Source organism: Macaca fascicularis, chromosome 3 (genome assembly GCF_037993035.2).
Source record: "Macaca fascicularis isolate 582-1 chromosome 3, T2T-MFA8v1.1".
Classification (NCBI taxonomy): Eukaryota; Metazoa; Chordata; class Mammalia; order Primates; family Cercopithecidae; genus Macaca; species Macaca fascicularis.
In genome coordinates this window covers 49,779,477-49,799,517 of record NC_088377.1, presented here as the reverse complement: position 1 = coordinate 49,799,517, position 20,041 = coordinate 49,779,477, and the positions used below count along the sequence as shown (strand labels likewise).

The 20,041-nt window shown below is 49.9% G+C and overlaps 1 protein-coding gene across 4 annotated transcripts; it reads right to left on the bottom strand.

The window, feature by feature from the left end:
• Positions 1-839: 839 nt before the first annotated feature.
• On the bottom strand, positions 840-7,578 carry AP1S1 (adaptor related protein complex 1 subunit sigma 1). 4 transcript variants are annotated; one of them, XM_045389608.3, is made up of 5 exons: positions 7,401-7,578; positions 5,250-5,428; positions 4,552-4,660; positions 2,827-2,964; positions 840-1,597 (listed from the first exon to the last, which is right to left on the bottom strand). In XM_045389608.3, the coding sequence occupies exons 2-5, from the start codon at positions 5,426-5,428 to the stop codon at positions 1,550-1,552; spliced, it is 474 nt and encodes a 157-aa protein (XP_045245543.1). In that variant the 5' UTR covers positions 7,401-7,578; the 3' UTR covers positions 840-1,549. The 4 variants fall into 4 exon arrangements, with proteins under 4 accessions (XP_045245543.1, XP_045245542.1, XP_065397809.1 ...); XM_045389607.3 differs by having other exon boundaries at positions 7,483-7,578; XM_065541737.2 differs by having other exon boundaries at positions 7,348-7,524.
• Between the last annotated feature and the right edge of the window lie 12,463 nt (positions 7,579-20,041).

Below are 20,041 nucleotides of genomic sequence, written 5' to 3'. Positions count from 1 at the left end.
CACACGGGTTTAATGCCAGAGCTTCCTGTTTTCACCCACCCACCTCCCTCTACTGCTCCCTAAACTCCCGGTCCTAGGTACTTTGCAAGAAATGCGGGGAGGAGGGGGTGGCAGCCACAGGGACACCCTGGCTAAAGCCACTTCTTAGCTTTTTTTTTTTTTTTTTTTTGAGACAGGATCTCACTCTGTTGCCCAGGCTGGAGTGCAGTGGTGCAATCACAGCTCACTGCAAGCTCGACTTCCTGGGCTCAGGTGATCCTCCTACCTCAGCCTCCTGAGTAGCTGAGACTACAGGTGTGCACCATCATGCCCAGCTAATTTTTGTATTTTTTTTGTAGGGATGGGGTTTTGCCATGTTGCTCAGCTGGTCTGGAACTCCTGGGTTCAAGCGACCTGCCCACTTTGGCCTCCCATCTTAAGCCTTTTCTAATCACAGGTACTTGTGAACTGATTCAAATAAAACTAAACCGGGCAAATGAAATCGCCCATAACAGACCCGCATCCTGAAGAGTTGTTCCTCCTTCCGTAAAGGCAGCTCAGGGAGTTGGGGGCAGCCTGTTTGGAGACTCATTGGGCATTAAAATCCGTTTAAGGTAGGGTGGCCAGATAAAATACAGGAAATGGAAATTTGAAATTCCAGATAGACAACGGATGAAGTTTTAGAGTTCAATGTGTCCCAAACATTGCTGGGACACATGTATCCCCAAAATGATTTGTGTATCTGAAATTCTCATTTAACTGCGTGCTCTCCCTTTCTTCCCAAGGCTGGCAGGATCCCCTTGGCCTCCCGATGATGCCAGCAGCCCTGCCTTCCTTCATGGAGCCCGAGGCCAGCAAAGTCCAGAAATGCTTTTCCTTTTATTTCAGAAGAAAGGAAATAAAGGCAGACACTTCCCCCTCCCCACCCCTCCCAGCTCCTGCCTCACCCAGAACTGGAGTGAAAGAGGGACAAGGCCAGGACCAGGGTCCCATAAAGCTCGCCCTTCCCCCAACCCTTCCTTCCCTCAAAGTGGCAAGGTTAGAAAAAAATTAACTATGTTGTTCCTCCCTGGCACTGGATAGAAGCCCCACTGCAGCCAAGGAGAAAGAGAGGGGTCTGGCTCCCCTCCCAGGCAGAGAAGCCGCCCTGGCTGGCTAGGGGGAGGGTGGAGGTAGGTTACGGGGCAGAGAGGAAGAGAAGTGCCCTGAAAACCTTTTCCCTTTAACCTGACATATTTATATATTTACAGTTATTAGGGAGGGAAGGACGTCTGGGATGACATCAGTTCTGCAAAGGCAGGGAATAAAAGCCAAATAGCACCCCCATCTGGGTCACATTTTCCTGCCTCCTAGCTCCTAAAACCTTTGGTGGGTAAAGGGGAAAGTGGAGGTAGGGGGTGGAGGGAGGGAATGTTTGAAGGGCCTGAGCCCACAGCTCACTCTGAAAGAAGGTGAGGCAGCAGAGGAGGGGCAGCCGAGTCCCACCAAGAATAGGGCCCTGGGCAGAGGAGAAGCAGCCGTTCCCGCCATGCTGCCAGGACCCCATCGCCATGCCCCAGCCCAGCGGGGGCTATGCCAGACCCATCTCCTCCAGCACACTCCGCGGCGACTCATCCTCCTAAGGCAGAGACAGACAGAGGGTGACGCACAGACACCAGGAGAGGCCGACAGGGTGGGCAAGACAGCAGTCACGAGGAAGAGTCAGACGGGGGAGGCACAGACACGGGGGAGGGGGAGAGAAGCCAATGTGAGCCCAAGGCTGGACCAGCGAGCCCTTCAGGGGGCGTCACCACCCAGAGAGCCCAAAGCTGGGAGCTTGGTGAGCAGGGGCCCCGCCTTGACACCTGGGAGTAAAGGGAGTGAAGCCGGGACAAGGAGGTGGGGGATCTTTCTGGGGCCCTGGGGGGTACAGATGGCTGGGTCCTGTTTTTCAGAGTCGGTTGAGGCAGTGGGAGGTGAGTGCCAGGTCCCTGAGGGAAGGTGAACGAGGCAGCAGGGAGATGCGTCATTAGGGTCTGAGCGCAACACTGGTGACACGGTGGGTGTGTGTGCCAGGCCGTGTGTGTGTGTGCCAGGGTGCGTATATGCGAGTGTGTGGGAAGGTGAAGCTCAACCAGTGAGGTGGCAAGTTCAGCTCTGCCCTCTCTCCCACTGCAGAGATGAGCCCCCCCCTCACCCCCCATCTCTCCCCCTCCTCAGAGCCAGCTCAGGCCGGGCTCGCTCATCACTGCAGATTCCGGTGACTCATCTCCCTGCACCAGGGCTCGGTGATGGCACAGCAGAGAGGGGGCAGGCAGTAATGGGGTGAGAGCGGGGGCGCTGGGGAGCAGGGAGAACCAACATCCAGGTGCCCTCTGCCCCAGCCCCCAAATCCCCATAGCCTTTTCCTCCTGAGATGCAGAGGCTTTGGAGTATGTGTGTGTTGAAAAAAAAAAAAGAGGGGTAGGGGAAGAAACCAGGGAAGAAAAGAATGACCTACCAGGTGCTCCTTCTCCAATTCTCCAAGCAACCCTTAACTCCAAAGCAAACCCTTAACCCCTTGGCGTTAAGCCTTGCTCAGAGAATTGGACAAAGGAGACTGGGTGGCCATGAGACATCTGGGGGCTTGGGGGAAGGACAGAGCTTGGAATGAGGGGTGCACAGGTGGGCTATCTGCCACCCTACCTCCCACCCCATGGGGTCAGGGCTTGAGGGTAAGCTGGAGAGCCGGGCGTAGTGGGGGTCAGATACCACAGGGAGGGGGGGCCCTTGGTGACGATGGGCAGGACAGGCAGGGCGTCCAGGGGAGGGAAGGCCCTGTCCACCACTGTGAGCTTCCTCCTCCTCCTCACTGTCCCTGGCCCATACCTCCTGCAGTAGGTCAGCCTGCTCGATGGCTTTCAGCACACTCTTCTTGGAGGTGTCCTGGACATCCCCCCCCATCAAAAACTCATCCAGGATGAAGTAGGCCTTCTCAAAGTTGAAGATGATGTCCAGCTCACACACCTGGGAGGGCGGGGAGAGGCTGAGTTGAGCATGGAGGGTCAACTGGAGCCACTTCCTTTTCTAGACAATGCCTCCCACCTTGGGTTCTGCCCTCAACCCCCAAGCCTTAGTAGTTGGTTCAGCTTTTTCACTTTTTTTGTTTTGTTTCGTTATTTTGTTAGAGACAGGGTCTCTTGTTCTGTTTTCCAGGCTGGAGTGCAGTGGCATGATCATAGCTCACTGCAGCCTCGAACTCCTGGGCTCAAGTGATCCTCCTGCCTCAGCTTCCTGAGTAGCTGGGATGACAGGAGCACGCTATCATGCCCAGCTAATTTTTAAAATATTTTGTAAAGACAAGGTCTTGCCATGTTGGCCAGGCTGGTCTCGAACTTCTGGCCTCAAGTGACCCACCTGCCTCGGCTTCCCAAAGTGCTGGGATCACAGGCATGGGCCACCGCACCTTGCCTTGGATCAGTTTTTTCCCTCTTCCTCTTGCCTCTTTCTTCCTGATCATGAAACATTAGTTGCTTTATCTACCCTTGCCTGTGGTTCCCCTTGCCTTCCCCACAAAATCTGTGACGTTGTTCCCACCAAAGGTTGCAGTAGCCCCGCTTCCTAGACACCACAGGGCAGGGAAGGAGAGAATTCTGGATCATGGGGTGGAAGACTTGAGTTCCAAGCAGGGCTCTGCCACTAACCATCTAGCTAAACATGTCCTTAAACATCTCTAAGTCTCAGTTTTCTGGCCTCAAAAATGGAGATACCAACACCTACTGCTAGGATGGGATAAGGAGCAAACAAGAGGACCCAAAAGCATTTTATAAATTGTTAAGTGGGACACAAATTATGGAGTTATTACTACACCCCATCTAAGATCTGAGCTATCCCTCAGATAAGTTAATTCAGAATCTCTGATAGTAGAACGTGGACATTGCTATTCAAAAAAATTCTCCAGAAAATTCCAATGCAAATCCAAGATCAGGAACCAGTGATAAAAATCTGAATATGGGGCCAGGTACAGTGGCTCACGCCTGTAATCCCAGACTTCGGGAGGCTGAGGTGGGAGGATCACTTGAGCCCCAGAGACCAGCCTGGGCAACATAGCGAGACCCCATCTCTAAAAAAAAAAAAAATACAAAAATTAGCTGGGCGTAGTGGTGTGCACTTGCAGTCCCAGCTCCTCAGGGTACTGAGGCAGGAGGATGGCTTGAGCCCAGAGGTTAAGGCTGCAGTGAGCTATGATTGTGCCACTGCACTCCAGCCATAGGAGGCATTCCTCCAGGTGACGGGGTGAGGCTCTGTTTCTAAAAAAATAAAAATTTAAACTAAACAAAAAATCTGAACTTGGTCTCTGTGTGAAAAGTCCGAGCTAAGCTCTAAGTGGAGATTAACTGCCTGATCCTGCCCCCACTCTCCCCACTCAGGGACGATTATGGGACATGGTTAATAGGCTTAAAGCTTAAAAAGGGAAATTAATTACTGTTCTTACTGCTCCAACTTCACCTCTCCCCTGAGACTTCCAGAGCAGAGACTGGAGGTGCCTCAAAGTTTGGTAGATTACCAAAGGGGATTGCTGGGAATGGAAACTGGTGGGCAGAGGAGACTTACACTGCCAAAGTATTTGTCTAAGAGCTCCACGTATCGGTGGATCAGCTCCAGTGTGATGAGCTCATTGTCTTGGCCCTCGATGGCGCAGCAGAAGTAGAGGCTGGCATATCTGCGGAGAGGAATGCATGAGACATGCTACAAGCTTGCTTCAGGACCCAGGCATTCTGGGCTCAAACCTCCCACCAGCCTGGGGGTGGTCTGTGCCCTGGCTGGCCACAGGTGGGGTGGCCCCAGGGCATGTAAAGAGTAACTCATTTGCCTCTTTGTGCTGTCTTTAAAACACTCAAAGAATGCACACTTTTTCCTTCCTGCCCTCTGACCTCCTAAGTCTGACTCAGCAAAAACCTGAGCCAAGTAATTTACCTGCTCCGAAGAGAAGGAACTGGAAAGGGTGTGTGCGTGTGTGTGTTAGGAAAAGTAGGGCAGGACCGACTGCAAGGGACATGTGCGGTGGGGCAAGATAGGGCCCAAAGGGACACGTGAGTGAGGCAGGTGTTGCGCGTGAGCAAAACCAAGTGGTAAACAAGAACTTATTTAAGAGTTTGGGGGGGAAAAAAAAGGAAGCTGACATTCATCACTGTCCTCCAGAGGTCCTCAGCTCCCAGGTCTCCCTGACCTAAAGGATGACCATTTCTCAGCCATTTTAACCCACTGCCCAACTCGAATCTAGGCAGGTCTGAAAGTAGGTGGGGAGTCACCTCTTATAGACAACTTTGAGGTCCCTCCACTCCAGGAAGCTGCACATCTTGGGCTTGCGAGCCAGGACAACCTGCATAAGCTCCCGCACCATCTTCTTCCGTTCCTTGTCCGAAGTGGCCAGGTACCATTTTTGCAGCCGCAGTTTTCCCTGCCGGCTGAATAGCAGCATGAATCGCATCTGCGGGGGATGGGAGGGCAGAACCAAGGGTAAACACATATTCCCCAAACTCATCCCGGCTAATTCTTCTCTACTTTCTTCCAACATCCAGCCCCTTGCTCTCAATGCTGGGTATTTCCACCAGCAGGGGGAAGTCAGAGCTTCTGAGTCCATCATTTGGGTTCAAATCCTGGCTCTACTAGTTATGCAGGGCCTTGGGCCAATTACTACTGTAAGTCTCTGGGCCTCAGTTTCCTTATCTGTAAAATGGACATCGTACCTGCCTTGCACAGTTGTTGAGACTAAATGAGTTAATATATGCAAGTCCCTAGCACAGGCAGGCAGTATAACATGTTAGCTATTATTATTTTTTTTGAGACAAAGTCTCTCTCTGTCGTCTCTCTCTGTCACCCAGGCTGGAGTGCAGTGGTGCGATCACTGCTCAGTGCAATCTCCGCCTTCTGAGTTCCAGTGATTCTCCTGCTTCAGCCTCCTGAGTAGCTGGGATTACAGTCATGTGCCACCACACCCAGCTAATTTTTGTATTTTTAGTAGAGACGGGGTTTCACCACGTTGGCCAGGCCCTGGTCTCGAACTCCCGACCTCAGGTGATCCGTCCACCTCGGCCTCCCAAAGTGCTGGCATTACAGGTGTGAGCCACTGCACCCGGTTGTTAGTTACTATTATTATTACCATGATTCCCTGACCTCTTGCTTACTGGTTCTGCTTTCTAAAGGTAAGTAAAATGCCTAGCAGAGCGACAAGAAACCAGTAACCAATGCCAAAGAAATGCCTGTTCTCTTCCACCCTCTCTCTATCCACCACCGTGCTGAAATCTGGTATTTTGTCCCTGGAGAAGCTACCTCAATTTTCCACCCCATCATAACCATAAGATCTTAATGATATCCCAAACACACCACCCTCCAGTGCCAGGGGTATCCTCCTCTGCAGTATGTATTTCCAACACCACACAGGGTATGGAGATGCCCAAATCCCACCTTCCTCTCTGCGGGTACCCAGATGTCTTTGACATTTCTCTTTAACTTTTCTCCCTTTTAGGGTGCCTCCTGCTAAGCGCCCACTCCTCCCCAGACACCAGGTGACCAATCTCCCTCAGGGCCCCGCCACCCAGGGGGTTCCCCTGAAGAATGTCTGCAGAACAGACAGCAAGCTGGGTCAAGTGGGATGGAAGACAGAACCCTCACTGCCCAGTGCACCCCAGCTTCCCAGTTCCAGGGGGTCTGGGCCACATCCTGGAGTCTTCTCCTTCCCCCAGCAGCTCTCCTATTCATGGACATGCCCAGGGTTGGAATCCCTGGGTGTGTGGCACTGTATAGCTTAGTAGGTGAAAAATCAGAATTCAGGAGAACTGATTTTTTTGGTGGAGGGGAAAAGAGGGGCGCCGGGGAGCCTCGTGCGGCGCTCAGATAGGGGGGTGGGGAGCGAGCAGGAAGACGGAAGGCCTGGGTTCCGGAAACAGAGTGGGATTGGGGGCAGAGAGCCCTGGAGCCCGGGATCCCAAAGCCTGGGTCCCTCGGAGCAAAACCACGAGTCCACCTCTCTTCCTTACCTGGGCCCAGCCTCTAGGCAAGCACCGCCACGAACCCAATAGGGCGCTCTCTTTTCCGACCCGGAAACTCCCCTCCCACACCCCTTTCCCCACCGGGGTCCCCGCTCCCGCCCGTGCCGCCCGGGAAGGGGTTCTCGGTGACCCCCACTCCCTCCCTCCGCAAAGAGACCCCCACAACCCTCTGCTTTAGGCTGCTTCCCTGCGGCGGGGATCGAGGGACCCCCGGGAGCCAAGACCCAAGCGCCCCTCCCGGCTCGGGACTGCCCCGCCGCCCCTTCGTCAGCCCACGCTCGCCCTGCAAATGCACCCCCTCCCCGCCCCTCTCCCGAATGCCACCTCCCACTCTTCCTCCCGAGCCCGGCTCGCCCACCAGCTGAGGCAAGGGAGGCCTCTGAGGACCAGAGGGAAGACAGAGAGGCTCACCCCGAGGGCGGCCCCCGAGGACCCCCGCAGGTGCAGCCCACGCCCCTCGCTTCCCCCTCCCCTCCCTCTTCGCACAGCCTACCATCCTGCAGCCTCCGGCTCGGCGCGTCCCACTTCGGCCACCGTAGGCGCCAGTCCCACTCCCTTTCTTATCCTTTCTCCGGCTTCCCTCCCTCTCGGCCGAAGCCCCGCCCCGTCCCGCCCAGGTTCTGACTCCCGACACGCCACACACTGCGCAGGCGCCGACGCCGCGGGGAGCGCGGGCGGGGCTGGAGGCGGAGAAGCGGAAACCATGGCAACCAGGTCCTTGACTGCAGCTTCTAGGAGCCCGGTCGTCATGGTAACGCGGCTGTCCTGTGGGCTGGTTGGAGGATGGGGGAGGAGGACAATGAGATCCTCGCGCTTTGAAGCCTTGTGGGGCAAAAAGGCGGGAAAAGGGGTGAGAGGTGAATGGGACGATCATTGGAGTTCGAGGCAGCAGGCAGGACCCCTGGAAGGGGCGTGAGCTGTGAAGAGGGAGCAGGGTGGGAATTGAGTGTAGGGGAGGAGGAAGGACCTGAAAAACAGGAGACAAACGGTCATGAAAAAAGTATAGAACTCAAGCTAAATATCTATTGAGAGCGTGATAGATACACCCCTCTATTTTTTTTCTTTTTAGAGACAGGGTCTGGTCGCGTCACCCAGGCTGGAGTGCAGTGGTGAGATCGTGATTCTCTGCGGCCTTGAACTCCTGGCCTCAAGCGAGCCTCCCGCCTCAGCCTCCTGAGTAGCTGGGACTACAGACGCACACCATCATGCCCAGCTAATTTTTAAATTTTTTTTTTGTAGAGACAGGGGTCTTACTATGTTGCCCAAGCTGGTCTCGAACTCCTGGGTTCAAGAGACCCTCCCGCCTTGGTTTCTCAAAGTGCTGGGATTACAGGTGTGAGCCACCGCGCCTGACTTCTGATCTTAAAGTAAGAGAAATGTGTAGAAAATGAATAAAAGAGAAAAGGAGAGGCTGCTATAAAAGGCATGTAAGGAGAAGGAGGAGGAAAGTGAATTGAGGCAAAAGGGGAAGAAATAAAGAGCGTCTTAAAAGGTTAACTTGGGTCAAAACTCAAAAAGGGACAGATGTAACCCAAATCTCAGTGTGAAGATGAGGTGGATGTACATTGTAATATGGGCTTTTAAACTGAATGTGTGTGTGTGTCTACGTGTTACTGGAAAAAGGGGTCCTGATCCAGACCCCAAGAGAGGATTCTTGTATCTCATGCAGAAGAAATTCAAAGCAAGCCGCAGAGTGCTATGAGAAGAGAGAGTTTATTGAAAGCTGTCCCCTTACGGAGTAGGGCGTCCTCAGAAAGCAAACAGAGGAACACACTGTCTTAATTTTTCCTTTTCTTTCTTTTTTCTTTTTTTGAGACAGGGTCTTACTCTGTTGCCCAGTCTGGAGTGTAGTAGCATGATTATAGTTCACTACAGCTTCCACCTCCTGGGCTCCAGCGATCCTCCCACCTCAGTCTCCCAAGTAGCTGGGACTACAGGCGTGCCCCCCCAACACCCAGCTAATTTTTGTATGTTTTGTAGAGACAGGGTTTTGTCATGCTACCCAAGCTGGTCTGGAACTCCTGGGCTCAGGCTATCCAACCTCCTCGGCTTCCCAAAGTGTTGGAATTACGGGCATGAGCCACCGCCCCTGACCTTTAAGTTTTTCTTTTTTTTGAAACAGAGTCTTGCTCTGTCGCCCAGGCTGGAGTGCAGTGGCGCGATCTCAGCTCACTGCAAGCTCCGCCTCCCGGGTTTAGCCATTCTCCTGCCTCAGCCTCCTGAGTAGCTGGGACTACAGGTGCCCGCCACCACACCTGGCTAATTTCTTTGTATTTTTAGTAGAGACGGGGTTTCACCCTGTTAGCCAGGATGGTCTCAGTCTCCTGACCTCGTGATCCGCCCACCTCGGCCTCCCAAAGTACTGGGATTATAGGCGTGAGCCACCGCGGCCCGCCAAGTTTTTCTTATATAGGGGTCTTGTTTTTGTACAGACTAAACTAAGCTGAGTCAATGTGCAGATGGGCCAATGGCATGACAAAATTTATTATTCTGTTGATTTAACTATCCTTGACATTCTAGTAGGTAAGTACATCAAAGCAAAACTATAATTATCTTTCTTCCTTTTTTTTTTTTTTTTGAGACAGAGTCTTGATCTGTCGCGCAGGCTGGAGTGCAGTGGTGTGATCTCAGCTCGCTGCAACCTCCACCTCCTGGGTTCAAGCCATTCTTGTGTCTCAGCCTCCCTAGTAGCTGGATTACAGTTACATCCTTCCATTTCAGCCTCCCAAGTAGCTGTGACTGCAGGCATGAACCAGTGCATCCAGTTAATTACAAAAATATTTTGTTGTAGAGATGGGGTCTCACTACTGGGATTATAGGCATGTGCTACCATGTCCAGCTAATTTTTGTATTTTTAGTAGAGAGGGGGTTTTGCTATGTTGGCCAGGCTGGTCTCGAACTCCTGGCCTCAAGCAATCCTCCTGCCTTAGCCTCCACCCCCAGCCAGAACTATAATTATCTTAAAAGCATATATTGTTATGGGTATTGGGACATCTGGATTTTCTGTAGTTGGAGGAGTCTGTCCTTGCAGGTATCTTTAAACTGTTTACCCAACTGTAAACAGGTATGGGTTGTGACTGACAAGGAATGTGCCTTGTTAGTTTCAAGATGGAGCTGAACTTAAAATGGTTTTAGACTGGCTCTCTGAGGCCCCTGCTTCCCTAGCACAAGTGATAAAGCAAAGAGGTCTGGATAGAAGGATAAGGGAAAATCTTAAATTTTGTCATGCAGAAAAGTTAATGATAGATCATTGTTGGCAACTAACGTGCTGTTATTTTTTAGTAGCATCTGATGCAGTTGTTGGTAAGGCCTCACTTCCTGTCTCCACTTTATTTATTTATTTATTTATTTTATGTATTTATTTTTTTGAGATGGAGTCTCGCTCTGTTGCCCAGGCTGGAGTGCAGTGGCGCAATCTTGGCTCACTGCAACCTCCACCTCCTGGGTTCAAGTGATTCTTCTGACTCAGCCTCCTGACTCAGTCTTCTGTCTTAAAAAAAAAAAAAAAAAAAGAGGACAACAGTACCTATCTTGCAAGGTGGTTCTGGTTCTGAGGATTGGAGGTAATTATAGAAAGTATCTGTAAACACTTCATAATGGTACCTATCATTTCCTCTTCCCAGCCTCTTCTTTTTTTTTTTTTTTTTTTTTTGTTGTTGGTGTTGTTGAGACAGAGTCTCGTTCTTGTTGCCAAGGCTGGAGTGCAGTGGCACAGTCTCGGCTCACTGCAGCCTCCACCTCCCCGGATCAAGCAATTCTCCTTCCTCAGCCTCCCAAGTAGCTGGGACTACAGATACCTGCTACCACACCCCGCTAAGTTTTATATTTTTAGTAGAGATGGGGGTTTCATCATGTTGGCCACGCTGGTCTCAAACTCCTGACCTCGAGTGATCCGCCTGCCTTGGCCTCCCAAAAGTTCTGGGATTACAGGTGTGAGCCACCGTGCCCGGCCCCAACTTCTTTCTTCTTTTACTTTTTCTTCTTCCTTTTGCTTTTGTTTCCTTTTCTCCTCTCTCTCCACCTTAGCTGCCAGGCTTGGTGGCTCATGCCTGTAATCCCAGCACTTTGGGAGGCTGAGGTGGGCGGATCACCTGAGGTCAGGAGTTGGAGACTAGCCTGGCCAACATGGTGAAACCCCGTCTCTACTAAATACAAAAATTAACCACGCATGGTGGTGGGCACCTGTAATCCCAGCTACCCAGGAGGCTGAGGCAGGAGAATCGCGGGAACCCAGGAGGCAGAGGCTGCAGTGAGCAGAGATCGCACCACTGCACTCCAGCCTGGGCTACAGAGCAAGACTATGCCTCAAAAAAAAAAAAAAAAAAAAAAAAAAAAAAAAAAATCTGGGCACAGTGACTCACGCCTGTAATCCCAGCACTTTGGGAAGCTGAGGCGGGCGGATCACCTGAGGTCAGGAGTTCGAGACCAGCCTCAACATGGAGAAAACCCGTCTCTACTAAAAATACAAAATTAGCCGGGCATGGTGGTACCTGCCAGTAATCCCAGCTACTCAGGAGGCTGAGGCAGGAGAATTGCTTGAACCTGGGAGGTAGAGGTTGCGATGAGCCGAGATTGCGTCACTGCACTCCAGCCTGGGCAGCAAGAGCAGAAAACTCCATCTCAAAAAGAAAGAAAGAAAGAAAGAAAAAGAAATAAAGCAGAGGGCCAGGCAGCAGCTTGCAGAAGTTTGGAAGCTCTAGAGATATCAACTCCTACACTTCTTGGAAAGCCGACACTCTTTAAAATTCCTTGCCTCAATGTGATATGCGTAACTGCAGGAAAGATAGGCTTCGTGAGAGAATTGTTAGAAATGTGGGTTTTGCAGCCAGGCACAGTGGCTCACGCCTATAATCCTAGCACTTCAGGAGGCTGAGGTGGGAGGACTGCAGGAGCCCAAGAGTTCAAGACCAGCTTGGGCAACCTGGCAAAACCCTGTCTCTACAAAAGTTACAAAAATTACTTGGGCATGGTGGCACACATCTGTGGTCCCAGGAGGTTGAGGTGGGAGGATCGCTTAAGTCTGGCAGGTGGAGGTTGCAGTGAGCCGATATCTCACCACTGCACTCCAACCTGGATGACAGAGAAAGAACCTGTCTCAAAAAATTAAATAAGTTACAAATGAAAAAGAAATATGGGTTTTGCTTGTAGGGAGTCATAGAATTCAAGTGGTTGAAACTAAAGTCTTGCCCTGTCTCCCAGGCTGGAGTGCAGTGGTGCGATCTTGGCTCACTGCAACCTCTGCCTCCCAGGTTCAAGTGATTCTCCTGCCTCAGCCTCCTGAGTAGCTAGGACGATAGGCGTGCATCACCACACCTGGCTAATTTTATCGTATTTTTAGTAGAGACAGGGTTTCACCATATTGGCCAGGCTGGTCTCGAACTCCTGACCTCAAGTGATCCACCTGCTTCAGCCTCCCAAAGTGCTGGGATTACAGGCATGAGCCACCACACCCAACTGGGATTTCTTCTTTGTTAGCGAATGATGAATGTGGAGGATCTATGAGTTAGTGGATCCGATACAGCTTGTGCATGGAGCTGAATTGAGATTTGATGCAGTTGGCAGTTGAGAGTCATTATGGCTGTGTGAACTAGTGAATAACTTGGTGAAAACAGTGTTAAGAAAGTTAATCTTGGCCAGGCACATGGTGGCTCATGCTCGTAAGCCCAGCACTTTGGGACGCTAAGGTGGCAGGATTGCTTGAGCTCGGGATTTGAGACCAGCCTGAGCAACACAGACCCTGTTTCTAGAAAAAAATAAACAAAATTAACCAGGCATGGTGGCACGTGCCTGTGGTCCCAGCTACTTAGGAGTCTGAGGTGGGAGGATCGCTTGCGCCCAGGAGGTAGAGGCTGCAGTGAGTCATGATTTTTCCACTGCACTCCAGCCTGGGTGACAGAGCAGGACCTTGTCTCAGAATAAAAAAAAAAAAAATCTTATAGTCATATGTAGGAGAATTTGAAAGGACAACTGGAGAGCTGAAAGATTGTCTGAGAGTTTTGGGAATCCTGGCTCCAGGATGAAATGGGAGGGACAAATTAGAGAGATCCCTCAAAGGAGCTGGTGATCTGAAGTTGATCATCATCTAAGTAGAGAGGAAAGGAGAAAAATCCTGGAGGGTTAGTGGTGCCACTTGTATAAACGGAAACATGGAAGAGGTGAATTCTTATTCTTATTCTTCTCCTTCTTCTTCTGTTTTTGAGATGGAGTCTCGCTTTGTGGCCCAGGCTGGAGTGCAATGGCGAGATCTCAGCCCGCTGCAACTCTGCCTCCTGGGTACAAGCAGTTCTCCTGCCTCTGCCTCTCCAGTAGCTGGGATTACAGGCGCACGCCACCACACCTGGCTAATTTTTGTATTTTTAGTAGAGGTGGGGTTTCACCATGTTGGCCAGGCTGGTTTTGAACTTCTGACCTCAAGTGATCTACCCACCTCGGCCTCCCAAAGTGCTGGGATTACGGGGCTGAGCCACCGCACCTGGTTGAAAAGGTGAGATTTATCTTCATCATTAGGAATGGTGTTTGTACTGTCATTCTATAAACCACACTGACACCTCCCCATGCCTTTACTCATGTGGTTGTAGAGGTGGTTCCTGTGGTGGTTGAGAGGGTAGCCAGATGGCTTCTGAAGCCTCTCATATTTGTGAGTCTATGATCCATGTTCCTCCCCACCATTTTTTTTCCCATTTTTTTAAGAGTCAAGGTCTCGCTCTGTTCCCCAGGCTGGAGTGCAGTGCTGTGATCATGATCACTGCAGCCTCAAACTCATGGGCTCAAGTGATCCTCCTGCCCCAGCCTTCCAAGTAGCTGAGACTGTAGGCACGCACCACCATACCTAGCTATTTTTAAATATTTGTTTGTAGGGCTGGGTGCGGTGGCTCACATCTATAATCCCAGCATTTTGGGAGGCTGAGGTGGGTGGATCACTTGAGGTCAGGAGTTCAAGACCAGCCTGGCCAACATGGTGAAACCCTGTCTCTACTAAAAATACAAAAATTAGCTGGGTGTGGTGGTGCACACCTGTAATCCCAGCTATTTGGGAGGCTGAGGCAGGAGAATTGCTTGAACCCGGGAGGCAGAGGTTGCAGTGATCTGAGATCTCGACACTGCACTCCAGCCTGGGCAATAGAGTGAGACTCTGTCTAAAAAAAAAAGTGTTTGTAGACACCAGGTCTCGCTATGTTTCCGAGGCTGGTCTCAAACTCCTGGGCTCAAGTGATCCTCCTGCCTTGGCCTCCCAAAGTGCTGGGATTACAGGCGTAATCCCATACACCACACCCGGCTGGAACACTCTCTGTGGTTGATGTTTGTCATTCTTTCAGCACTCAGGTTCTAACCCTGCTTCTTGGAGTGTGGGAATCCCCTGTCTTACGAATCTAGGGAGGAGATAGACCAACCTCCCAGAGTAGCATTTGCAATTTCCAGATATTCACTTTCGCAGCATTGTTTCTGGGCATAGCATGGGCATGTCAGCTGGACTCTGCCCATCTGTGCACCTCCCAGACTTTGCTCCAGGAGAGACTGGGGTGGGCATTAGGAGATGGAGGGTAGTTAAGACCCTGGCAGAAGGACAGAGGATCAAGTTCCTAGGGTGGCAGTAGAGTGGCGCTAATGGCAGTGTCTTGTGTCCACAGGACAGGTAGGGGCACAGGTATGATGTGGAGCATTGTTCCTAGTGCGATAGTGTGAGACCTCCCTCCAGTTTGGTTCTCTGGCTGCCCTGGCGATTTCTGATTTGCCCAATTTCCTTCCTTTCTTTTCTTTTCTTTTCCTTTCCTTTCTTTTCTTTTCTTTTCTTTTCTTCCTTCCTTCCCTTCTCCTCCTTCTCCTTTTTTTTTTTTTGGAGCCCAGGCTGGAGTGCAATGGCATGATCTTGGCTCACTGCAGCCTCCGCCTCCAGAGTTCAAGCAATTCTCCTGCCTCAGCCTCCCGAGTAGCTGGGTTTACAGGTGCCCGCCACCATGCCGGGCTAATTTTTGTATTTTTAGTAAAGATGGGGTTTCACCATGTTGGCCAGGCCGGTCTCAAACTCCAGACCTCAGGTGATCCACCTGCTCGGCCTCCCAAAGTGCTGGGATTACAGGTGTGAGCCACTGCACCCAGCCAGTTTCCATTTTTAAAAAATAAAATGAAATAAAGTAAGTATTCCATTGTCATCTCAAACTTCACTTGCCAAAAACGTGCTGCCACTTCCTTCCCCTGAAATTATCCCCTCTTGGTTTCCCACTGTGGTTGATGTCACTGCCTTTTTCTAGCCTTGTGAGCTGTAAGCCTGGGACATGAGACGGGTGACACGAAATTGTGGCTTATTCAAGGGCCCTAGGGAAGACTTGCTGGACTAGATTAGGAGAGGGCCTAGAGAGGAATGGCTGGGTTATCAGAGGAGGGACGAGGGGACAGGCTGAAACCAGCTGGAGATCTGAGACTTCATTCTCAAGTGTCCCTTGCATCTGCGTTGCTATACGTTTTCCTTCGGGATTTTGTTCATGCTGTTTTCTGGAATGCCCTGCCATTCCCTCCCTATAGACGCAAACCCATCTGATTTATCCTTTATGGTTTCAAATAGCCCCTCCTCTAATGAGTCTACATTCTAGTCCAGACTATAGTGATCATTTATACTGTGTTCCTTTCAATTATTTTTGCAGTGACTTGCATAGCTTTTCTTCCGTTTCTTTTCAAGACAGGGTCTCGCTCTGTTGCCCCGGCTGGAATGTAGTAATGCAATCACAGCTTACTGCAGCCTCGACTTCCCAGGGCTCAAGTGATCCTCTGGCCTCAGCCTCCGGAGTAACTGGGATCACAGGCATGCACCACCATGCCTGGCTAAGTTTTTTGATTTTTAGTTGAGACAATGTTTCGCCATGTTGTCCAGGCTGATCTCAAACTCCTGGCCTCAAGTGGTCCTCCCACCTTGGCCTCTCAAAATGTTGGGATTACAGGCATGAGCCAGTGCACCTGGCCAGCATAGCTTTTTTGCCCAGCTTTTTGATGTCCTTTGTCCTTAGATATCTGCTATTAAGAAGAATAGCTGGCCGGGCGCGGTGGCTCACGCCTGTAATCCCAGCACTTTGGGAGGCTGAGGTGGGTGGATCACAAGGTGAGGAGATAGACTTATCTGGCTAACATGGTGAAACCCCGTCTTTACTAAACATACAAAAAAAAAAAAAAAAAAAATTAGCCGGGTGTCATGGCGGGCGCCTGTAGTCCCAGCTACTTGGGAGGCTGAGGCAGGAGAATGGCCTGAACCCGGGAGGCAAAGCTTGCAGTGAGCCGAGATGTCGCCACTGCACTCCAGCCTGGGCGACAGAGCAAGACTCCGTCTCAAAAAAAAAAAAAGAAGAAGAAGAATAGCTGGCACTTTCTTTTTAGTGCTTCCCAGTACCGGTCTAAAGGTCAGCTTTTAAATAAATACTCATTAATTTGAATGGAGTTCCAACTTGGCAAGATTTTGGTGGAAGCCACAGCTGCTTTGCGTCAGGGAAGAGCTTTCCACTGGAGCAAAAGCGACCTCTGGTGGCGAGTGGATCAAAGACCCCGTTCAGCAAGCGAGTGTTCGGGCTGGCCAGGCGGCTGGTGGCAATGCAGAAGCTGCTGCTGCACATGAGGGCAGCACTTTTCTTTTCTTTTCTTTCTTTCTTTTTCTTTTTTTTCTTTTTTCTTTTTTTTTTTTTGAGCCAGGGTCTTGCTCTGTCACCCCAGACTGGAGTGTAGTGGCATGATCTTGGCTCACTGCAACCTCGACCTCCCTGGCTCAGACGATCCTCCCATCTCAGCCTCCAGAGTAGCTGGGACTACTGGCTCCCACCACCACGCCAGGCTCATTTTTGTATTTTTTTGTGGAGACAAGGTTTCGCCTGTTGCCCAGGCTGGTCTCGAACTCCTGGACTCAAGTGATTCACTTGCCTTGGGCTTCCAAAGTGCTGGAATTACAGGCATGAGCCACCACACAGCCAGCACCTTTATACTCGACCACATCTGAGCCCTTCTTTTCTCTCTTTCTTTCTTTCTTTCTCTTCTGTCCTCAGGCGATCCACCTACCTTGGCCTCCTAAAGTGCTGGGATTAACCTGAGCCACCGTGCCTGGCCACTTGCTACTATTATTTCAACAAACCTTACTTGAGAAACCACCTAAAAAAATGATTTCAAAAACAGATGGTGTCTCCTTGACAAATTTCCTTTGATAGAATATTTTTACCATCAAGGGATTTACAACATTCATACTCTTTGCCCACACAGGAGCAGATAAATAATTCCACTGTTTAAGGTTTACAAGAAATCTACAATAACGGAGGCTGGAGGGAGATCTTGTTAATTTCTCATCCCTAAAGAATAGCAGGCCAGGCACGGTGGCCCAGCACTTTGTAATCACAGCTCTTTGGGAGGCCGAGACAGGTGGATTGCTTGAGCCTAGGAATTTGAGAGCAGCCCAGGCAACACAGTGAGACACCATCTCTACAAAAAATGCAAAGATTAGCAGGGCTTGGCGGTGCACACCTGTGGTCCCAGCTACTCGGGAGGCTGAGGTGCAAGGATGGCTTGGGCCCAGCAGATGGAGGCAGTAATAAGCTGAGATTGTGCCACTGTGCTTTTGCCTCAGCAACAAAGCAAGACCCTGTCTTAAAAGAAAAAAAAAAAAATAGAGAAGGGAAGACAAACTTAGAACAGGCAAGGAACAGGGCCAGGCAAAGTCAAACAGGGCTGGGCAGGTCTCGTGCTGTGAGTCTACATCATTTTTATCCTCACAATAGCTGACAGTCTGTTACATGGGGTATTTCCTGGAACAAGCCTCCTCTGTGGTGAGGGGGCTTTTTGAAGAACTCTTTTTCCTCTAGAGCCATCTCAGCATGGGCGGGCAGTGTTTGAACTGTATACTGCAGAGTTGGGGCTAATTTGTTCTGCTTTTTGAAGCATTTTGTGCAAAAAGAGGCTGTTTAGCTTTCCAAGCAAATCTGTTACAGACGGGTAACTTTTCAGCCACTAGCCTAGGGCCTGGAATTAGTCATATTTACAGGGTATAAGGAGGTTGAAAGATATACCTGGGCCAAGCTGGGCATGGTGGCTCACACCTGTAATCCCAGCAATTTGGGAGGCCGAGGCAGGAGGATTGTTTGAGCCCAGAAGTTCAAAACATGGTGAAACCCCGTCTCTACAAAAAAAAAAAAAAAAAAAAAAAAAAAAAAAAAAAAAAAGTTTAAAAAGCAATAGAAATGAGCTGGGTGTTCAGAGGGCCACATCTCTGAATCCTATCTTCAGGGTTCTGGAGTTAGACAGTATACAAGTTTGGCAGATGGTTATTGGTCTTTTTTCAGTTTAAAAAATTATTTTTGAATATTTGAACAGAAACTAATGGAGGGAAGTGTACCTCTGCCAAGAGCCTTCAAGATGCTACAGGAAGATAATAAAAGACTTTTCAGGAAGCCATTTTCAGGAAGATGCTAGAGTATATATAACAAGAGAGCCTTGTTTTCAAGAAACCTGATACCTTGATGGGTTTGGGGAGGGTAAGACACACACAGGCAAAGCTAAAGAACACTGGACAATCCAAGCACTGTTACAGACCAGGGAGAAGAAAACTCAGTGTCAAGTTGAGAGTGATGATGTTTTCATCCCCTTCCTTCCCTCCCTCCCTCCCTCCCTCCCTCCCCCCCTCCCCTCCCTCCCTCCCTCCCTCCCTTCTCTCTCTTTCTTTCTTTTCTTTCTTTCTTTCTTTCTTTCTTTCTTTCTTTCTTTCTTTCTTTCTTTCTTTCTCTTTCTTTCTTTCCTTCTTTCCTTCCTTCCTTCCTTCCTTCCTTCCTTCCTTTCTTTTCCTTCCTTCCTTCCTTCCTTTCTTTCTTTTTCTTTCTTTCTTTCTTCTCTCTCTTTCTCTTTATCTTTCTCTTTCTTTCTTTTCTTAGAGAAAGGGTCTCACTTTGTTGTCCAGGCTGGTCTGAAACTCCTGGCCTCAAGCAATCCTCCTGCCCCAGCCTCCCAAAGTCCTGGGATTACAGGTGTGGGCCACTGCTCCGGGCCTGATAGTAATGATATTGGCTGGATCCATGGGAAGTGCTAGGTGGAGGAACTGGAACTTGAGCTGGGTTTGAAGAATGGGGAGTGGGAAGCATTTGGTGCTGGAAGGAAGTGGCATGAACAGAGTTGGGAACCCACAGGGACGGTGACTTATGAGCAGGCCCATCTGGATAAGTGGAAAGTTTATGGCAGGGGAGCATTTTTTTTCCTTTTTGAAGATGATTCCCAGGGGCAGAGAATCAACGTATCCTTGGGGCTTGTGGTAGAGCTGAGGTGACCATTTCATGGACACCCCCATGTTGGGTCAACCTGGATGTAGGAAGTTCCCTTCCACCCATAAGCTCTATGGACCAACAGGATTTTGATTTCTGGGTTTGTTGTTGTTGTTATTGTTTGTTTTTTGAGAGGGAGTCTTGCTCTGTCACCCAGCCTGGAGTTCAGTGGTGCAATCTCAGCTCACTGCAACCTCTGCCTCCTGGCTTCAAGTGATTCTCTTGCCTCAGCCTCCTGAGTAGCTGGGATTACAGGCACATGCCACCATGCCCAGCTAATTTTTGTATTTTTAGTAGAGACGGGGTTTCACCATGTTGTTCAGGTTGGTCTCAAACTCCTGACCTCAGGTGATCCACCCACCTCGGCTTCCCAAAGTGCTGGGATTACAGGCGTGAACCACAGCACCTGGCCTAGGCTTCTGATTTCTTGTATGGTGTGAAATGGAGAAGGTGAGGGCAGTGACTGTCCCGAAATATTTTTTATATTTATTTATTTTATTATTTTTTGAAACATTTTTACATGTTTATATATCAAAAGTGAAAAAGCATACAATTCAACACAATTCAATAGCATCTGACACCGCCCCTGTGGATCCTGTATGTGGCTGACATCACTGTCCAGTGCAAAATCAAAAAAGAAAGAAAGAAAGAAAAACCCCAAAGAAAGAGGATTTTTCATTGGAGAACATGGTGGGCTGATTAGGCTTCTATTAGATTACATTCATTTCACATCTAAGTGCAATTCTCCCGTAAATTGGTCTTTAAAATATATACATATAT

What these genes read in the sequence shown, in the direction of transcription:
- AP1S1 (XM_065541737.2), bottom strand. Translation starts at nt 7,485, where the DNA reads ATGGTAGGCTGTGCGAAGAGGGAGGGGAGGGGGAAGCGAGGGGCGTGG. An exon ending in GGCCTCCCTTGCCTCAGCTG is followed by an intron (nt 5,429 to 7,347) that starts GTGGGCGAGCCG and finishes CATCCCCCGCAG; the next exon opens with ATGCGATTCATGCTGCTATT. An exon ending in CTCAAAGTTGTCTATAAGAG is followed by an intron (nt 4,661 to 5,249) that starts GTGACTCCCCAC and finishes TCCTCTCCGCAG; the next exon opens with ATATGCCAGCCTCTACTTCT.